At 41.9% G+C, this 19736-nt stretch overlaps 2 protein-coding genes across 6 annotated transcripts in view; one reads left to right on the top strand and one right to left on the bottom strand.

Moving 5' to 3' along the window:
• Positions 1–19736, top strand: part of LOC117977530 (lanC-like protein 3) — a 291833-nt gene that overhangs the window by 247782 nt on the left and 24315 nt on the right. The window lies entirely within an intron of this gene.
• Positions 2347–2727, bottom strand: LOC129395243 (histone H2A-like 3; the record flags this gene model as incomplete). Its single annotated transcript, XM_055106229.1, has 1 exon — positions 2347–2727. A coding segment is annotated over exon 1 (381 nt), but the record flags the coding sequence as incomplete, so codon positions are not given.

The raw sequence follows: 19736 nt of genomic DNA, 5'->3' as shown, positions 1-19736 counted from the left end.
TGGATACTAGTAATGTCTATGTAGGATTAGCAAACATGTTGTCCAGGTTAGGCATGTGGGCTGGCAGTATGTAATCTGTGCATTCGGGAAATAGTGTATTTGATATTTTCTTTTACTTGAATCCTATTTTGGGGCTCCAAAGACCTTTTGTAAAGAATCTTGCCATCTCCCTCAGAACACATGTGCAATATCTGTCACATACAAGGACCAGGAGACCTGGGCCTTCAAAATGCTTCTGTTGCAAAGGATGTTCTCTTTGGGAGGCCAGTCTGGTAACCAGGCCTTGTGTTCATGCCAAGACCAAGCCACCATTAACCTCCAAGTCCCCTGCCCCCAGGCTCAACTCTGGTGCTCATCTTTCCTCACACATGATGTTTCCTGCAGTCTTGACACAAGTTTGACCCCGGCCTGCCCTGACACTGCTTGTGATCACTGGACAAGTTGGAAGCCACAGTCACTCCAGCCTCTGCCCTTGCCCACTCAGGAGTTAGTTTTCCCAATCCCAATAGGGCACTGGCCACCAATGCTGTCCTGTCCACAGGGCACAGGCCAGAGGGACTACTTCCTCACCTTTCCCTCCTGACTGTTAGAAATGCACAAAAGGCCTAAACATGGGTGAGCTCATGCCTTACCAATGGCAGCGATTCTCTCTTCCTTCCTGTCTTCCCTGAGTGTAGGATACCTTGCACATGTGGAAGGGAGATCTGGCAGGGTGCCACATTAGCCTGATGCTATGCTGGCTGTGGCCCCCATGTTTCCTGTGAAACCCACAAGCACAGCTGAACACAATTCTTAAAGGGATGGTGGTCACTCCTGCTGACTCTCCCATGCCCCTTGACTCTGCAGAGAGCTTGAAACAGGGGCTAATCCAAGGTCAACCTTCAAACTCCACCTCAGACATGAAACAGAGTCTGAAGGAGCCCAGAAGCCCGGGTCCTTACAGGGTCACAGTGACCGTTAGTGTTGATGACTGCATAAACTGTAAGGTGACCACCTGACTACACAGAAGGACTCACCCGCCACAGGCCACCCACCTACTATGGCTTCTCCTGCCTTGAGTGAAGTCCTCAGATGTGCATTCCAGTGAAGTATCCAGGACATTATGTCTAGTTCTACAATAAGCCACAGCCATAAGCAACATCAGCAGCTTTTAAACACCAGACAGCTACTTAGCCAATATGTCAAGATCTGAGGAAAATGATCAGTTTGCTGCCATTACTCATCCTAGAGGCACTCTCTTCTGACTGGAGGACACTGGACTAGCAGAAACACATAACCTGAAAACAAAGATGTTTCACTTTGGCAAGGGGAGGGGGTGCTGCTGTCACCATGATGTGATCAGCTGAAGGAGACTCCCTACCTGCAGATGCTGGAGAGACGCCTGCTTGCTTCTCAAATGCACAGAAGAGAAAGTGACGATCTGGGCTAAGGCTGGGAATGCTCTATAGTTCTCCATAAGGAATCACCCAGTTGGTGGGGTGGGCATCTTCACAATGAGTTGCCTGGGAATATGAGGTTCAGTGGAAATCATGTGGCAAGAAAGGCTTCTGGGATTCAGACAAGCATATCTCCCAAATGGCCCTGAGGACAACCCCAGCACAATCTCTATGTAAATCCCCTGTCCCATGAAGTTCATGCCAGCCAGTGTGCCCTCTTTCCACCCACCCCTGTGGCCACCGCCCTCTGACTTCAGACCTTTGCTATCCTGAATAAAGCCTCCCGCACCTCAGTCAGAGTCTGCAGCTCCACCTCAGGCCCCAGCATCAGGCTGGGAATTCAACAAGCCTCAGAGGCCCCCAGCCAACTCCCTGGCCTCACAAGGCCTTCCTGTTCAGAGACAATGAGGAAGTCTCAGTGTCTACCCAAGCCAGTTCCTCCCCACAGGGCCAGTGCCCTCACCGTCACCATTGGAAACTGCCCCCTCTAAATCACTGATTCAAACACTCCCCACACAGGACACCCCTTCCCCCACTTCAGCTCTCTAGGGATAGTTTCTCCTAAATGTCTCACAGACACCTCCAACCCAAAGTGACAGAAACTGAGAGGAGTCAGGAGCACTGTCATGCATTTATACAGTTTAATAGCTTGGGCAGATGGAAGCAACCTGGGGTCTTTCATCTATGGGAATTTTAGCAGCTGGAAGAGGTTGCTGATGAAGTCCTGCACAGCTCTGAAACTCAGGAATCCTCCCTTCTTCTTCTTCTTCTCCTTCTCCTCCTCCTTCTCCTTCTCCTCCTTCTTCTCCTCCTCCTCCTTTTTCTCCTCTTCCTCCTCCTCCATTCTCTCATCCTCCTCCTCCTCCTCCTTCTCCTCCTCCTCCTCCTCCTTTTTCTCCTCTTCCTCCTCCTCCATTCTCTCGTCCTCCTCCTCCTCCTCCTCAGGTTGGGGCATTTCTTCTTCCTGAGAGTGGATGTCATCTTCCTCCTCCAAGATCCATCTTAGCTGCTCATTCTTTTGCAGTGCTCTCTTCAGGTGTTCTGGGGTGATGCACACCCTGTGGCTGTTCTGGGCCTCCTTGCCTGCCTGTTCCAGGATGTTGGCTGTCAGGTACTCGAGAACAGCAGCCAGGAAAACAGGTGTGGTTGAGCTCAGGTGCCGGGCATACTGACCTTCTCGCAGGCAGCGTTCCATGTGGCTAACAGGAAACTGCAGCTCCGCTCTTCTGGAACGGGAAGGGCACTGTCTTCTAGGCTTACAGGAGCTGCGACTGTGTTTGTTTCCAGCCATGATGTTTGCTGGGTTTTGCCCCGGTTGTCACAGCTTGATTTTTCTGCTGGCCTGAGTCTCTCAAGGTGCCAGTGCTTACTGCAGCCCACTATACCCCTGTGCTCCAGCCCCTCACTGGTCATCAGTTGCCTTAGTGACAACCTCCACTTTGTGATGTCATTGGTGTCCACTGGGCCGTGATCAGGCCTCAGCCTAGAAATGCCCATGAGAGGAATCTGGTCACCCTAGTAACTGGAACTTCTTTTTAAGGGAATGCTAACTATCTACTTGATTTTAACATTCTAGAAAAAATGTGTGTTTCAATGAAAACCTTTTCCTTGTTCATAGGATACAACTCCATGTAATCTATCTGATTCTAGTCCTGCATTGTCTTTGAGCTCTTTTACATCCGTTTGTAAGTTGTAGGTCACTGAGAGACATGCACAACTTAGAGACCTCAACGGTAGGTTCAGTCTCCCCCGACCAATACACACTACACTAACCAGTTTTGCCTCCACTGACATATTCGATTCACTATTCCTGATCAGTATGCATGTTTCTGTTCTTTGGATTCTCCATTATACTGGTTATAATATCTGCCAATTTCCATATGTGATAAATATCTTAACGTGCTCACATTTGTGTGAGTGTCATGATTTTACACTCTTGATAATTATCTTTACCTGTTTTGTAGGACACACTGATATGTCCAATTGATTTACCTACTAGAACCATGTAAACTTTGATGACAGAAGCGCACTACACACATGCAAGTTTGAAGCCCAGCATGTGTTGTATTGACTCTCCTATGTGAATCTAATTCACCAATAGTACTTTGTTGACTCTGTTTTTATAATTTGTGTTTTCCTCTATGCTAATTTAGTGTTCTGCTTTTGGTTCATTTTTGTTTTGTTTTGTTTTTGGTTTATTTTACAGCCAATAAGTTTTTCCCATTGTTGAAAACCATGGTTGGGAATTGAGTTTTTGGCTTTGTATTTACTTTACTTTTTAATTAAGTTCACATAACATAAAATTTATCAATTTAACCATTTGAAGTGTACAATTCAGTGTCCATTACTACACTACATTCACAATTTTCATCCCTATCAGATTTCAGACTGTTAAGCGGTCACTCCTATTCCCATCTCCCCACAAGCCCCTGGCAAAAATTAATCTACTTTCTATCTTTACGGATTTGCTTATTGTAGGCATTTTATGTAAATGGGACAACACAATATGTGGCCTTTTGAAATTTAGCTTCTTTCATTTACTATAATGTTTCAAGGTTCATTCACATTATAGTGTGTATCAGTACTTTATTCATTTTTATGACTATAAAATAGACCATTATATGCATAAATCACATTTTTTAATCAATTCATTAGTTGATGGGCATTAGGGTTGTTTCTGCCTTTTGGGTATTATAAATAATGCTGCTATAAGCATTTGTGTGCAAGTTTTTGTATGAACGTGTATCTTTGATTGTCTTGTGTATATACCTAAAAGTGCATTTGCTTGGGCATGTGGTGAGAATTGGTTTTATGATCTGACCATTTGGATATTTTCTAAATAGATTGATAGTTTGTAGAGATCTGTTCTTTTTTGGGTGAGAGAAAACAGAGTCTGTTGCGTCAATTGTTCTCTGTCTATTTTTCAGCTCAAACCAATGAAGAATTTCATGCTCCTTGGGAAGGAAACAACTACTGGATATCTGTACCAGGGATTTTTACTGTTTCTGTGTTTACTCTTGAATCATGGCTGAAATTTGTAAAATTGAAATTAAATGCTCTATTTCTCTATTTCTGCATGTCTACATGTCTATAATTTGGTAACACCTTCGGTTATGATTGTGTGAGGATGTAAGATTTTCTTACCTCCACATGGTATTAATATATTAGATTATGAATTCTTTAAAACTAAAGGCTGAAACTTCCAGCTTTGCATCTCCTTCTGAATCATCCTCGAGGCTTATTGCATCTGATATTCATGCACTTCCTGCAGGGTCCTCCCTAACAATGGCTATTTTCTGCACTAAGACCCCTTCTTCTTACTCCTCCCTCAGTCTGGATGCAACTGCTTCCCATGCATGTCTTGTCAGTTTATCCTCTAGAAGAATGCTATACCACTCCTGCTGAGTTTTCTTTGAAAGGATTCTCCCTCCACTTATTCACTTCCTGCTATATTCTCTCCTAGGCTGACTGTATGCTCCGACTATGAACTACTTGCCACATTCTCCCTTGGGCCTGTATAACCACCTACTAATGAACTTTCTATGAAGCCCTCTTCTAACCTGAATGCTTCCTCTTCTGTATCTCCTGCTAGGTCCTTTTCAAGGATTGATTCTCCTTTCTACTATGCACTTACTGAGGGGCTGACCCCTAGGCTAGGTCCACCGTACATCATGCAACACCAGCCATGCATCCCAAACCATGCCTATCCTCCCATGCTCCCTCCAACAATACATCTCCCACCAGATTTTACCTTACAATGGATGCACCCTCATCTATTAATATATCTCACCTACTTCTCCCCAAGGAGAGAAAGTCTCTAAAACTCTGCATTTTGCTGTGTCCTCTGCTAGGCTGGTGGCACTTTTCACCAACGAACCTCTTGCTGAGTCCTCTCCTAGGTGGAATGCTCCTTCCACCCATACATTGCCCGCTGAGTCTTACCCTAGACTGGATGTTTTCTCCACTTATGGATTTATTGCAATGCTCTCACCTCTGTTCTGTGCTCCCTCCATTCACATATTTTTTGCCTAGTATTTTTCCCAGGCAGGATGAACACTCCAAAATGCAGTTCCTGCTAGGCCCTTCACTAGACTGGCTACATTCCACTGATGTACTTTCTGCCAGGTCCTTCCTAAGTTGGCTGCACCCATAGAGCTCTGACTGTGTCCAACTCTAAGATAGATGCTCATTTGATCTATGCACTTCCTGGTGACTGCTTCTCAAGACTGTACATCCATAAATATCCTTTAGTGTCACTCCTAAGCTAGATGTCCCCTGCACATATGTGCCTTCTGCCCTGTACTTAAATCTGGCTGCAACCTTGAGTCAGGCATTTCCTGCTGGGTCCTACCCTATAATGGCTGCTCCATTACCCATGAGCTTATAGCCATATCTGTCCCTATACTCACTGAATACTCCATCCATGCAAATCCTGCCAAGACTACCCCTAGGGTGGATGCTTCCTCCAGCCATGTCCTTATTCCCATATCCTTTTTTAGGGCTACATGTTTCTTCCACCTATGTACCTCTCTTTGGCTAGTTTCACTCTCCAACCATACACCACCTGAAACTTTTTCCCCCTAGATTGAGTGTATTCTCCACCCTTGCACTGTCTGCTGAATCCTATCTTATTCTTGCTGCACCCTGCATATATAAACCCACAGATTCCCCATCTTGGTTGGATGCCTCCTTTACCATGTACTTATAGCCAATTCTCCTGGCTGTCTTCTCCATGTTTGCAGATCCTTTTGATTCCACTCATAATAAGGCTGCATCCTCTACATATATAATACCTGCTCGGTCCCTGTATGGAATTGTTCCTTCCTATATGCATGCAATTTTTACCAATTCTACCTTAGGATGAATGCTACCTCTTCCCATGAACCCTCTGCTCCCTCCTCTGACTCACATGCTGCTGGTTTAGAAACTGGAATACTTCCCACAAACCTTTAACTTCCTGCTATGTCCACCATTAGACTGCATGCTCCCTCCACTAATGCATCTCCTGCCTAATCTTCCCTAGGCTTTCTGATCCCTCTATACCTGAACCTACCGGTGATTGTCTCACTTGTACTCATGCACTTCTTGGTGGTTCTCACTGCATATTTTATGTAGGCACTTTCTGCAGGTTTTCCCCTAAGCTTACTTCCCTTTCCTATACTGCAACTGCTGCCATTTCCTCCATTAGCCTGGATTCTCTAACTACCAATGAACTGCCCACCTGATCCTACTAGTGACTGGATATTTTCTCCACCCATGCATTTTTGCAACTACCTCCTTTTTTGCTGGATGTTCCCTCTTCCCAATGTATACCAAAATGTGTCTGAAACAGGTCTCAATCAATTTAGAGGTTTATTTTTCCAAGATTGAGGACACACCCAGGAAAAAGAGACAAAAGTCACAGTAAAATCTGTGGTCCACACTTTTTCCAAAGAGGGTTTTGAATATTTCAATATTTAAAGGGGAAATAGGGAGTAGCAGAGAAAGAATAGTCAATTATGCATTCGTCTAGTGTTCTTTATATCTGCATTCTAGATAATGTAAACAGAGTAGAGGAAGAAGTCAAATATGCATTTCTGTTAAGGTGGGTAGAGGGATGATTTCTGGTCTTGTCTTTGTCTCATACATGTGAAGATAAGCTGTTAATTCACATTGTTAGGGTGAAATTAAACACAACTCTATTTTAGGTGGTAAAGATTTTGGAGCCTGCAAGGAATTTCCTTGTAAGAAATTTGTGAGAGAAGTCACCTGGGGAGATACGTGGCCTTCTTTCTTTGCTGCTATCTGTTTAGGAACAAAAGGAAGTTAGATTTTTGCATGACTCAGTTCCCAAGCTTAACTTTTCCCTTGATATAGTGAGTTTGAGTTCCTGAGGTATTATTTTCTTTTCACACCATGCACTTCCAACCATGCCAGCCCCTCAGTTGTTTGCACCCTCCACGTGTATATCATCTTCTAACACCTCCCCTAATATGGCTGCAGCCTGCATATACACACCCTGGCATGTTTTTAGACTGACTGAACCCTCCGCTCATAAACTTCTGGTCTTCCCTCTGGCTGGATGTTTCCTCCACCCATTATCTGACCACTCTGTCCTACCATAGACTGTATGTTCCTCTTTTGCACCTCTTGCTGAGACCTCACTTAATCTGGAAGCTTCCTCTCACCTTGAACCTCCTGGTGGATTTTACCTTCCAACCACACACATCCTACCCGGCTTTATGATAGCTTGGCTATACTTTTCACCCATGCACTTCCTGACATAACCTTCCCTGTGCTGCTGAGACCTCACCCATGCACCTTCTGCTGGTACTTCCCTAAGCTGGCTGCATTTTACACCCACATCCTTTCATATATTGGATGACCTAGCCACCATTCACTTCTTGATGATCTTCCCTGAGGCTGGTTGCATTTTGCACACAGACAGCTATGGAAATGTCCTGCCCTAGGCTGGCTACTCTGTGCAATAATGCCCCTCCTCCTGATTCCTACCATAAGTTTGATGCCTTTGCCACCCATGGACATTTTCCCATGTCCTCCCTTAAGCTGGTTTCAACCTCTTTTAATGAATCTTCTTGCAAATCCTCCCCTAATCTGAATGCCTCCCACCTATGCACTTACTACTGGAATCTCCTTTGGTGACTCTCCCTTTCATTCATGAAAGTCATCCTAATCCTTCCCTAGGCATGAAGCTCTTGACACCTATGCATTGTCTTCCAAGTTGTCCCCTAGGCTGCCTTCATGCCTAATCTCCTGCCATATCCTCCCAAGACTTGCTGCACCCATAACTCATGCACTACCAGTCACGTCCCACATATTCTGACTGCCCCCTCAGAACATTTGCCTTCATCAGTGTTGTGGGAAGTCAGGGACCCCGAATGGAGGGACCAGCTGAAGCCATGGCAGAAGAACATGAATTGTGAAGATTTCATGGACATTTATTAATTCCCCAAATTAATACTTTTATAATTTCTTATGCCTGTCTTTACTGCAATCTCTGAACATAAATTGTGAAGATCTCATGGACACTTATCACTTCCCCAATCAATACCCTTGTGATTTCCTATGCCTGTCTTTACTTTAATCTCTTAATCCCGTCATCTTCCTAAGATGAAGAGGATGTATGTCACCTCAAGACCCTGTGATGATTGCATTAACTGCACAAATTGTTTGTAGAGCATGTGTGCTTGAACAATATGAAATCTGCGCACCTTGAAAAAAGAACAGGATAACAGCAATGTTCAGGGAACAAGAGAGATAACCTTACACTCTGACCGCCGGTGAGCCGGGTGGAACAGAGCCATATTTCTCTTCCTTCAAAAGCAAATGAGAGAAATATCACTGAATTCTTTTTCTCAGCAAGGAACATCCCTGAAAAAGAGAATGCATCCCTGAGGGTAGGCCTCTAAAATGGCCGCTTCAGGGGCGGCTGTCTTTTATGGTCGAAGCTGTAGGGATGAAATAAGCCCCAGTCTCCCGTAGAGCTCCCAGGCTTATTAGGACGAGGAAATTCCTGCCTAATAAATTTTGGTCAGACCGGTTGTCTGCTCTCAAACCCTGTTTCCTGATAAGATGTTATCAATGACAATGCATGCGCAAAACTTCATTAGCAATTATAATTTCACCCCGGTCCTGTGGTCCTGTGATCTCACCCTGCCTCCATTTACCTTGTGATATCTTATTACCTTGTGAAGCATGTGATCTCTGTGACTCACACCCTGTTCCTACACTCCCTCCCCTTTTGAAAATTGCTAATAAAAACTTGCTGGTTTTAAGGCTCAGGGGGCATCACGGAACCTGCCGACATGTGATGTCTCCCCTGGACACCCAGCTTTAAAATTTCTCTCTTTTGTACTCTGTCCCTTTATTTCTCAGACTGGCCAACATTTAAGGAAAATAGAAAAGAACCTATGTAAAATATCGGGGGCGAATTTCACCCAATATCTGGCTGAATGTCCCCCGATACATCAGAATACTCATCTAGCTTAGATCTTTTCTACACCCATTTACCTCCCTCTATGTCCTCCATTATGCTAGCTGCATGCTTCACTTCTATACTTCCCGTGGCCTTCCCTCTGCTGAATATAACCTCCACTTCCACATGTACTGCCTGGTCTTCTACCAGGTTAGTTTATCCCTCCACCCATGAACTACATTCTGGTCTACCATTTGGTTAGATGTTTCTTTCACCCATGAATCATGAACTTGTTTCTGTGATAGGCTGAATGTTCCTTCTTCCCTAGTGCCCATTGCCAAGATCTCACTTAGCCTGGATGTTCACTAGTCCCGTGCACCTCCTGCTAGTGTCTGACACAGGCTGGCTGCAACATCCAATGATGCATATCCTACTTGGTCCTACCATAGCCTGGCTGCACCTTCAACTCATGCACCTCCTGGTTATTAACCCATGCATCTGCGACTGTTATTTCTCTAGACTGGCTGCATTTAACATCCGCTCACTGCTATCATATCCTTTCATATGTGCAATGACCTATCCACTGTTCATTTCTTCCTGATTTTCCTATAAGTGGACTGTGTCTTCCACCCTGGAACCTCCTGTTCTGTCCTCTGGTGGGCTGGCTGTACCTTTCACTAATGCATCTCCTCCCAAATCCTTTTCTAGATCTGATGGCCTCTCCGACCATAAACATTCTGCCATGTCTTACTTTAAGCCAAGCTTCCAACCCGTGGCCTAAGGGCCACATGCGGCCCAGGACGGTTTTGAATGAGGCCCAACACAAATTTGTAAACTTTCTTACAATATTGTAATTTCTTTTGTGAATTTTTAAAGATCATCAGCTATTATTAGCATTAGTGCATTTTATGTGTGCTCCAAGACAATTCTACTTCTTTCAATGTGGCCCAAAAGATTAAAGTCTAAGCTGATGGTTTTCCCCACAAATGCATCACCTCCCTAATCCTCCCCCATACTGAATTCTCCCTCCACCCATACACTCCCTGCCAAATTATCCCCTTGAATGGTTGCCCTCTCTATTCATGAATGTTTTCCCTGTTCTTCCCTAGGCTTGAAGCTCCTTACAACTATGTACTTTCTGCCTGGTCTTTCATTAAGCTGACTTCCCCCTCACCCAAGCACATCTTTCCAAATTTTACACAAATCTAGTTTCACCTTGAACCCATGTACCACCTTCCATGTCCTTCCCTTTTTAGATTGTATCCTCTGGCCTGCATTATCTGCAGAATACTCTTATAGCCTGGATACTCCTTCTACCTGAGCAGCTCCTGCCATGTACATCCTAGGTGAGGTAAAATTATATAAATATATAAAATATATAAATATAAAAAATATATAAATATATAACAAATATAAAATAAATATAAAAATATATAATTATAAATATATGTAAAATTACTTTTATAATTATAATTATATATAATGATATATATAATTTTACCTCACCTAGGATGCACCCTTCACCTATATAATTTTTATTTTATTATAAATTGGTAATTGATAATTTTATATATTTATGGGGTGCAAAGTGATGTTATAATTTATAAATATAATGTGAAATAATGAAATCAAGCTTTAAACGTATCTATCACCTGAAATACTTATTTTTTTGTGATAAGAATATTTGAAATTTACTATTTAACACTTTTAAAATATTCAAGAGGCTATTATTAACTATATACACCATGCTGGGCAATAGATCTCAAAAAAAGGTACCCTTGTTAACTTAGACTTTACACCTGTTGACCATCATCTCCTCAATTTCCACAATTTCCAACCTCTGCAACCACCATTCTTCACTCTGCTTCTACGAATTTAATTGTTTTAGAGTCCACATTTGAGTGAGAATATGCTATATTTGTCATTCTGTTCCTGGTTTATTTTACTTAGCATGCTGTTCTCTAATTCCATCCATGTTGTTTCAAATACTAGAATTTCCTTCTAGTTTAAGGCTGAAGAGCATTTCATTGTGTATGTGTACCGTCATATGCCACATAACGGTGTTTTGGTCAATGGTGGACCACAAACATGGCAGTGGTTGCGTAAAATCATAATGGAGCTGAAAAATTTCTATTGCCTAGTGATGTTGTGGTGGCCCTCATAACATTGTAGTGCAACGTTACCTTTTCTATATATAGATATGTTTAGATACACAAATACTTATCATTGTATTACAATTACCTACAATATTCTGTATAGTAACATGCTGTACAGGTATGTAGCCTAGGAGAAATAGGCTACACCATATAGCCTGGGTGTGTAGCAGGCTATACCATCTAGGTCTGTGTAAGTATGCTCTATGATATGGTTGCATAACAACAAAATCACCTAACAACACATTTCTCAGAATTTACCACTATCATTCAGTGACACATGTGTGCACCATATTTTCCCTATCCATTCATCTGTTGATAGACACTTAAGTTGCTTCCATAATTTGACTGTTTTGAATAGGGCTGCAGTAAACATGGGAGTTTAGATATCTCTTTGACAAACTGATTTCAAATCATTTGGGTTAATATCAAGAAGTAGGATTGTTGGGTCATATTGTAATTCAATTTTTAGCTTTGATTTAAGAACCTCCATATGATTTTTCCATAATGACTGTACTAATTGACATTCCTACTTAGTGTTCAAGTGTTTCCTTTATTCCACATCCTCGCCAACACTTGCTACCCTTCATCATTTTGATAATAACCATTCTGATAGATATGAGACATATATCATTGTGGTTTTAATTTTAATTTCCCTAATGATCAGTGATTCTGAGCATTTTTAAATATATCTGTTGGTTATTTATATGTCTTCTTTTAAGAAATGTCTGTTCAGGTTCTTTCCCCATTTTTTAATTTTTTTTTTGCTACAAAGTTGTTTGTGTTTCTTATACATTTTGAATATTAACCCCTTATCAAATGTATGGTTTCAAATATTTTCTCCCATTTTGTTGGGAGATAAATTTTTATTAATTGTATTCTGTGCTGCACAGAACTATTTTAGTTTGATGTATTACCATTTGTCTATTTTTGCTTTTGTTGTCTGCACATTTGGGGTAAAATCCAAAAAATCATTGTCCAGATCAATGTCAAGTAGTGTTTCTGTTTTGTTTTCTTCTAGTTGTTTCACAGTGTCTGATCTCACATTTGAATCTTTAATCAATATTGAGTTAATTTGGGGGCATGTTGTGATATAAGGGTCCAATTTCATTCTTCTACCCATGAACTTCCTATCAGACCATAGTTAGACTGGCTGCGCTGTCTACTTACGCATCTCTTGCTAATTCCTTCTGTAGGTAGAGTGCTTTCCCCACTCATGTTCTTCTTGATGCCTGCTGCCATAAGCTTGATGTTCCTTCCACTCATGCACTTCCCATTGAAAGGTACATTAGACCAAATGTGCCTTCTACATGAGAACCTCCTGCAATGTCTTACTCTAGGCTGTATTCATCCTCCAACACATCATCTTTTGTGAAGTCCTTTACAGGATGATTGAATCTTACATTGATGCCACTCCCTTATCCCTCCCCTAGGATGGCTGCATTCTGCATGCATGTACCAAAGCCTTCCATGGTCTGGGTCCTATCACCACCCATGCAACACCTGCCATTTCTTCCTCTAAGCTTACTGCACCTTCTGTCTATGCACATGCTGCCAAAACATCCCCTAAGATGGATACTACCTATACCCATGCACTTCCTGCAGGATTCTCCTGTAAGTTAACTGTGACCTCCATTCATGCACATCTTCCTAGTTCTCCTCTAGACTGGAAGTTCCATGACCCATGCATTTCCTGACCAGTCATCCCCAAAGCTAGTTTCACGTTGAACCAAGCACCTCCTTCAAGGTCCTTCCTGACAAGGAGGATCAAACATTGGGCTTCGCATAGTTTAGTCTGGCTTGACTAAAACAAGTAGGCCTCAAACTTTACATGAACTTACCACACTGTAATTTGTTTGCTCCATCTCAGACAGACCCACCTCTCATGTTCTTCAAAACAAGCAGTATTCCTTGCCTAGACTTTTATGTTATTGCAAGGTTTGACACAGTTTACTGAGTTTCAATAACTTCTCCAGAGATTTTACCACTGCCTTCCCCTTTTTACAGCTACCTATACCATGATATCTGCATATAACAGCTTTTTTTGTTCACCCCTTTCTCAGATGTTTCTGCCTTAGACTTTCAGAATGTTTTCATTGTAATATCCTCCCTTAATAAAGTCTTTCGAAACTAATATCTGGGATAGCTTTTTAAAAATCTCTTACCATATGTTGACATTACTCAGAGTGTTGACTGACCCTTGGACCTTACTGTTTTTACTCAGGTATTGATACCGTCTTCAAGGACCCTTTGTGTCTTTTTCTGGCTAGGTAAATCAGGATTCATGGTGGTGAATGGTAACTCCTTATCCCATGCTCAGATATTTGTGTTTTAGCTGAGGAAGCAGTTGACTTTATTTTTCTCTTATTTAAGTACTCTTCTGTTTTTCTGTATTCCACTTCCGTGTTTCTGAGTGGGGTTTATGACCCTGACTCTATCTTGAAAAAATCATGCGTTTGTTTAATATCCCATTGCTTTTCTTAGGGGGATTAATGTCCCTGAGTCTCTCCTTGGAAATTATACCTTGGGTTTAAATGCCTTTAGGCCTGACAGGTGATCATTTCATTATCCTGAGAAACCTTTAAACTAACGGATATCCCTTAGACTCTTCCCACACAGGGCTCATACACTGTCACTAGTGTTCTAATTCCACCTAATTTCTTCCAAAATACTACAGTTTTTCTAAAGACAACATTGACTTTGAACCACCACTTTGGGGATCTTGGGGTATTGCTAAACTTGTTCACTTGCTAGGGGATACTGAGTCCTGCATATCCAATATCTCACCCAAGCAATGGTCTGCTTATCTCGTCTAGTATGAAGAGGCAGAAAAACTTATTTCCCACAAAATCTTTCAGAAGCCATTACTTTTATCAAAAGTCATCTCCCTTACCCAAAGCCTTCTAAGACTATCCCTTTCTATCACACCCTCCACATTTACTCTCCCCTTTTATTAACTACATTTGACCTAACCTTTAGTTCTCTTTAATCCTTTCTTTTGTCCTCCTTAAATATTCCTACCTCCACCACCTTTGCCAATCTTTGCTCCCTCATCCCATTGAGGGCTCTCAGGGAACTCAAGGACTCCAAGAACAACCAATTGAGACTATATTATTTTTAAATCATGGTATTCTTTTGAATGTATTGACATTGTTAAATATTCTCTGGATCCCTGGAAAAATTGAGAGTAATTTTCCAATTAGTTAAGACTATTCCTTGGGGCTTTGTCACCAGGGCTTTTAAAATCTACTGGTCAATCTCCTTGTGGGTATGGGAGATGCTGGCCTTTGGTTTGAAAGGGCTAGATGAGTCATCATAAATGATGACATTCAAATAAATTTAAAAATAGCATAACTTCTTTACAAAAAGCCAAGAAATTTGATGGCAATGTTTTTGATTCTATCCACTTGACTTTCACTTCCAAATTTGGTCACAAATATAAACAACAAGACAAATTTATCTCCAACTTTAAACATAAATTTAAAAAATAATCTAGAAGGATTTTTCTGGTCTCATCATTTACCATATAAGTTCCAGCTTTGTTAATAGTCTTAAATCTCTAACAGAAATCAGAAAAAAGCATTACATAAACTGGCACAGATACCCTCTTTGAGATTCATGCTCTGACTCAATATCATAAGGTTGCCATACCTGAAAAATCGAAATCAACTCAACGTAATCTCAGGGTTTATCAATTTAAACAACCAGAAGGAAAGGGCTCTAATACATCTATCCCAGTTTCTTTCTGAAGCTCACTGTCAATAAAGACATTTTAAATATTTTTTGAAAATGATCAGTAGATTAGAGATTCTTCAGCCTTAAAGTGAAAGGGGAAACAAGAGATTAGATTTTTTTCCCCAAAGATATCTCTCTGAAGGAAAAAGCCCTGTATGTCCACAGATACCCTTATACAGAGGGTGAAATTATACTTTATTGTAATGGGCACACAATCACATTCTTAGTGCACACACAGACTCCTTAGTCCATCATAAATGTCTCACTCTTTCCTATTACCCTTCCTTGAGTACACCCTTCCTTGAGTAAGGTTTATGTGGCAGGATTACACAACTTGTTAAACAAGTTGCCACTCTTCCAACCACTAGACAAGTCACTCAGGTGTCTGTACTTACAACACTGCTTTTTCCTTTGCTCAAATACACCAGTAATCCTCTTGCAGAGAGACTTTATGGAACATTCACATAAACTGTTTCACTGAAAGTCTCACTTTAGAAATCCTCTATTTTTTCCTAATACACCTTTGCCCTTTCTCAACTTTTACAGACTATCCTGCTTTCTTTTTAACCCTTAAGGCTTCTAACATCCTCTAATAATTCAAAATAACTAAAATGCTTTCTTATAGCCCTGAAGCCCTTAGGAGCTCTAGACCCACTTATAATAGACAAATATTGGAAGCAGAATCCTCAAACATTAGAACTGTCACTTCCCACTCCCAAGACTGCTACAATACTTCTTAAATTCAGGGGCCACATTTGGATTTCAGCCCATCAACCAGGAACTCACAGTCAGTGGACTACTCATACCAACTTCTACATTCCAAAACACTCCTATGCTCCCTGTAAAAAACAGAAAAGGATATACGTTATTCCAAGATTTATAGAAATTCTACAGGTTTATTAAACCTCAATTCCCTTTGATTCCCAGCCCTATCACTATCTTAGCAAACAAACCCCTGGACAAAACTCATTGTTTGGTAATAGACCTATGCTCTCCATTTGTCATTATCTTCCTCCATTCTGACTCTCAGTATATGTTTACTTTTACTGACAAAAATCAACAGTACACTTGGAGGGGTGGTTCCAAGATGGCCGAATAGGAACAGCTCCAGTCTACAGCTCCCAGGGTGAGTGACGCAGAAGACGGGTGATTTCTGCATTTCCAACTGAGGTACCAGGTTCATCTCACTGGGGCTTGTTGGACAGTGGGTGCAGTGCACCGAGCATGAGCCGAAGCAGGGCAAGGCATCGCCTCACCTGGGAAGCACAAGGGGTCAGGGAATCCCCTTTCATAGCCAAGCAAAGCTGTGACAGATGGCACCTGGAAAATCAGGTCACTCCCACCCTAATACTGCGCTTTTCCAATGGTCTTAGCAAATGGCACACCAAGAGATTATATCCCGTGCCTGGCTCAGAGGGTCCCATGCCAATGGAACCTCACTCATTGCTAGCACAGCAGTCTGAGATCGAACTGCAAGGTGGCAGTGAGGCTGGGGGAGGGGCGCCCGCCATTGCCAAGGCTTGAGTAGGTAAACAAAGCGGCCGGGAAGCTCAAACTGGGTGGAGCCCACCACAGCTCAAGGAGTCCTGCCTGGCTCTGTAGACTCCACCACTGGGGACAGGGCATAGCCAAACAAAAGGCAGCAGAAACCTCTGCAGACTTAAATGTCCCTGTCTGACAGCTTTGAAGAGAGTAGTGGTTCTCCCCGCACAGTGTTTGAGATCTGATAACGGACAGACTGCCTCCTCCAGTGGGTCCCTGGCCCCCGAGTAGCCTAACTGGGAGGCACCCCCTGGGAGGGGCAGACTGACACCTCACACGGCCGGGTACACCTCTGAGATGAAACCTCCAGAGGAACGATCAGACAGCAACATTTGCTGTTCTGCAGTCTTTGCTGCTGATACCCAGGCAAAAAGGGTCTGGAGTGGACCTCCAGCAAACTCCAACAGACCTGCAGCTGAGGGTCCTGACTGTTAGAAGGAAAACTAACAAACAGAAAGGACATCCACACCAAAACCCCATCTGTACGTCACCATCATCAAAGACCAAAGGTAGATAAAACCACAAATATGGGGAAAAAACAGAGCAGAAAAACTGAAAATTCTAAAAATCAGAGTGTCTCTCCTCCTCCAAAGGAACACAGCTCCTCACCAGCAATGAACAAAGCTGGACGGAGAATGACTTTGATGAGTTGAGAGAAGAAGGCTTCAGATGATCAAAATTCTCTGAACTAAAGGAGGAAGTTCGAATACATGGCAAAGAAGTTAAAAACGCTGAAAAAAGATTAGACAAATGGCTAACTAGAATAACCAATACAGAGAAGTCCTTAAAGGATCTGATGGAGCTGAAAACCATGGCACGAGAACTACGTGACAAATGCACAAGCTTCAGTAGCCGATTCGATCAACTGGAAGAAAGGGTATCAGTGACTGAAGATCAAATGAATGAAATGAAGCAAGAAGAGAAGTTTAGAGAAAAAAAGAATGAAAAGAAACAAACAAAACCTCCAAGAAATATGGGACTATGTGAAAAGACCAAATCTACGTCTGATTGGTGTACCTGAAAGTGACGGGGAGAATGGAAACAAGTTGGAAAATACTCTGCAGGATATTATCCAGGAGAACTTCCCCAGTCTAGCAAGGCAGGCCAACATTCAAATTCAGGAAATACAGAGAATGCCACAAAGATACTCCTCGAGAAGAGCAACTCCAAGACACATAAGTGTCAGATTCACCAAAGTTGAAATGAAGGAAAAAATGTTAAGGGCAGCCAAAGAGAAAGGTCGGGTTACCCACAAAGGGAAGCCCATCAGACTAACAGCAGATCTCTCAGCAGAAAGTCTACAAGCCAGAAGTGAGTGGGGGCCAATATTCAACATTCTTAAAGAAAAGAATTTTCAACCCAGAATTTCATATCTAGCCAAACTAAGTTTCATAAGTGAAGGAGAAATAAAATACTTTACAGACAAGCAAATGCTGAGAGATTTTGTCACCACCAGGCCTGCCCTAAAAGAGCTCCTGAAGGAAGCACTCAACATGGAAAGGAACAACCGGTACCAGCCACTGCAAAAACATGCCAAATTGTAAAGACCGTCAAGGCTAGGAAGAAACTGCCTCAACTAACGAGCAAAATAACCAGCTAACATCATGACAGGATCAAATTCACACATAACAATATTAACCTTAAATGTAAATGGGCTAAATGCTCCAATTAAAAGACATAGACTGGCAAATTGGATAAAGAGTCAAGACCCATCAGGGTGCTGTATTCAGGAAACCCATCTCACGTGCAGAGACACACATAGGCTCAAAATAAAAGGATGGAGGAAGATCTACCAAGCAAATGGAAAACAAAAAAAGGCAGGGGTTGCAATCCTAGTCTCTGATAAAACAGACTTTAAACCAACAAAGATCAAAAGAGACAAAGAAGGCCATTACATAATGGTGAAGGGATCAATTCAACAAGAAGAGCTAACTATCCTAAATATATATGCACCCAATACAGGAGCACTCAGATTCATAAAGCAAGTCCTTAGAGACCTACAAAGAGACTTAGATTCCCACACAATAATAATGGGAGACTTTAACACCCCACTGTCAACATTAGACAGATCAACCAGACAGAAAGTTAACAAGGATATCCAGGAATTGAATTCAGCTCTGCACCAAGCACACCTAATAGACATCTACAGAACTCTCCACCCCAAATCAACAGAATATACATTCTTCTCAGCAACACACTGCACCTATTCCAAAATTGACCACATAGTTGGAAGTAAAGCATTCCTCAGCAAATGTAAAAGAACAGAAATTATAACAAACTGTCTCTCAGACCACAGTGCAATCAAACTAGAACTCAGGATTAAGAAACTCACTCAAAACCACTCACCTACATGGAAACTGAACAACCTGCTCCTGAATGACTACTGGGTACATAACAAAATGAAGGCAGAAATAAAGATGTTCTTTGAAACCAACGAGAACAAAGACACAACATACCAGAATCTCTGGGACACATTTAAAGCAGTGTGTAGAGGGAAATTTATAGCACTAAATGCCAACAAGAGAAAGCAGGAAAGATCTAAAATTGACATCCTAACACCACAATTAAAAGAACTGGAGAAACAAGAGCAAACACATTCAAAAACTAGCAGAAGGCAAGAAATAACTAAGATCAGAGCAGAACTGAAGGAGATAGAGACACAAAAAACCCTTCAAAAAATCAATGAATCCAGGAGCTGGTTTTTTGAAAAGATCAACAAAATTGATAGACCGCTAGCAAGACTAATAAAGAAGAAAAGAGAGAAGAATCAAATAGATACAATAAAAAATGATAAAGGGGATATCACCACCAATCCCACAGAAATACAAACTACCATCAGAGAATACTATAAACACCTCTACGCAAATAAACTAGAAAATCTAGAATTTATGGAGAAATTCCTCGACACATACACCCTCCCAAGACTAAACCAGGAAGAATTTGAATCTCTGAATA

This window comes from Pan paniscus, chromosome X (genome assembly GCF_029289425.2).
Source record: "Pan paniscus chromosome X, NHGRI_mPanPan1-v2.0_pri, whole genome shotgun sequence".
NCBI lineage: Eukaryota > Metazoa > Chordata > Mammalia > Primates > Hominidae > Pan > Pan paniscus.
This window is presented reverse-complemented; position numbering and strand designations above follow the sequence as displayed.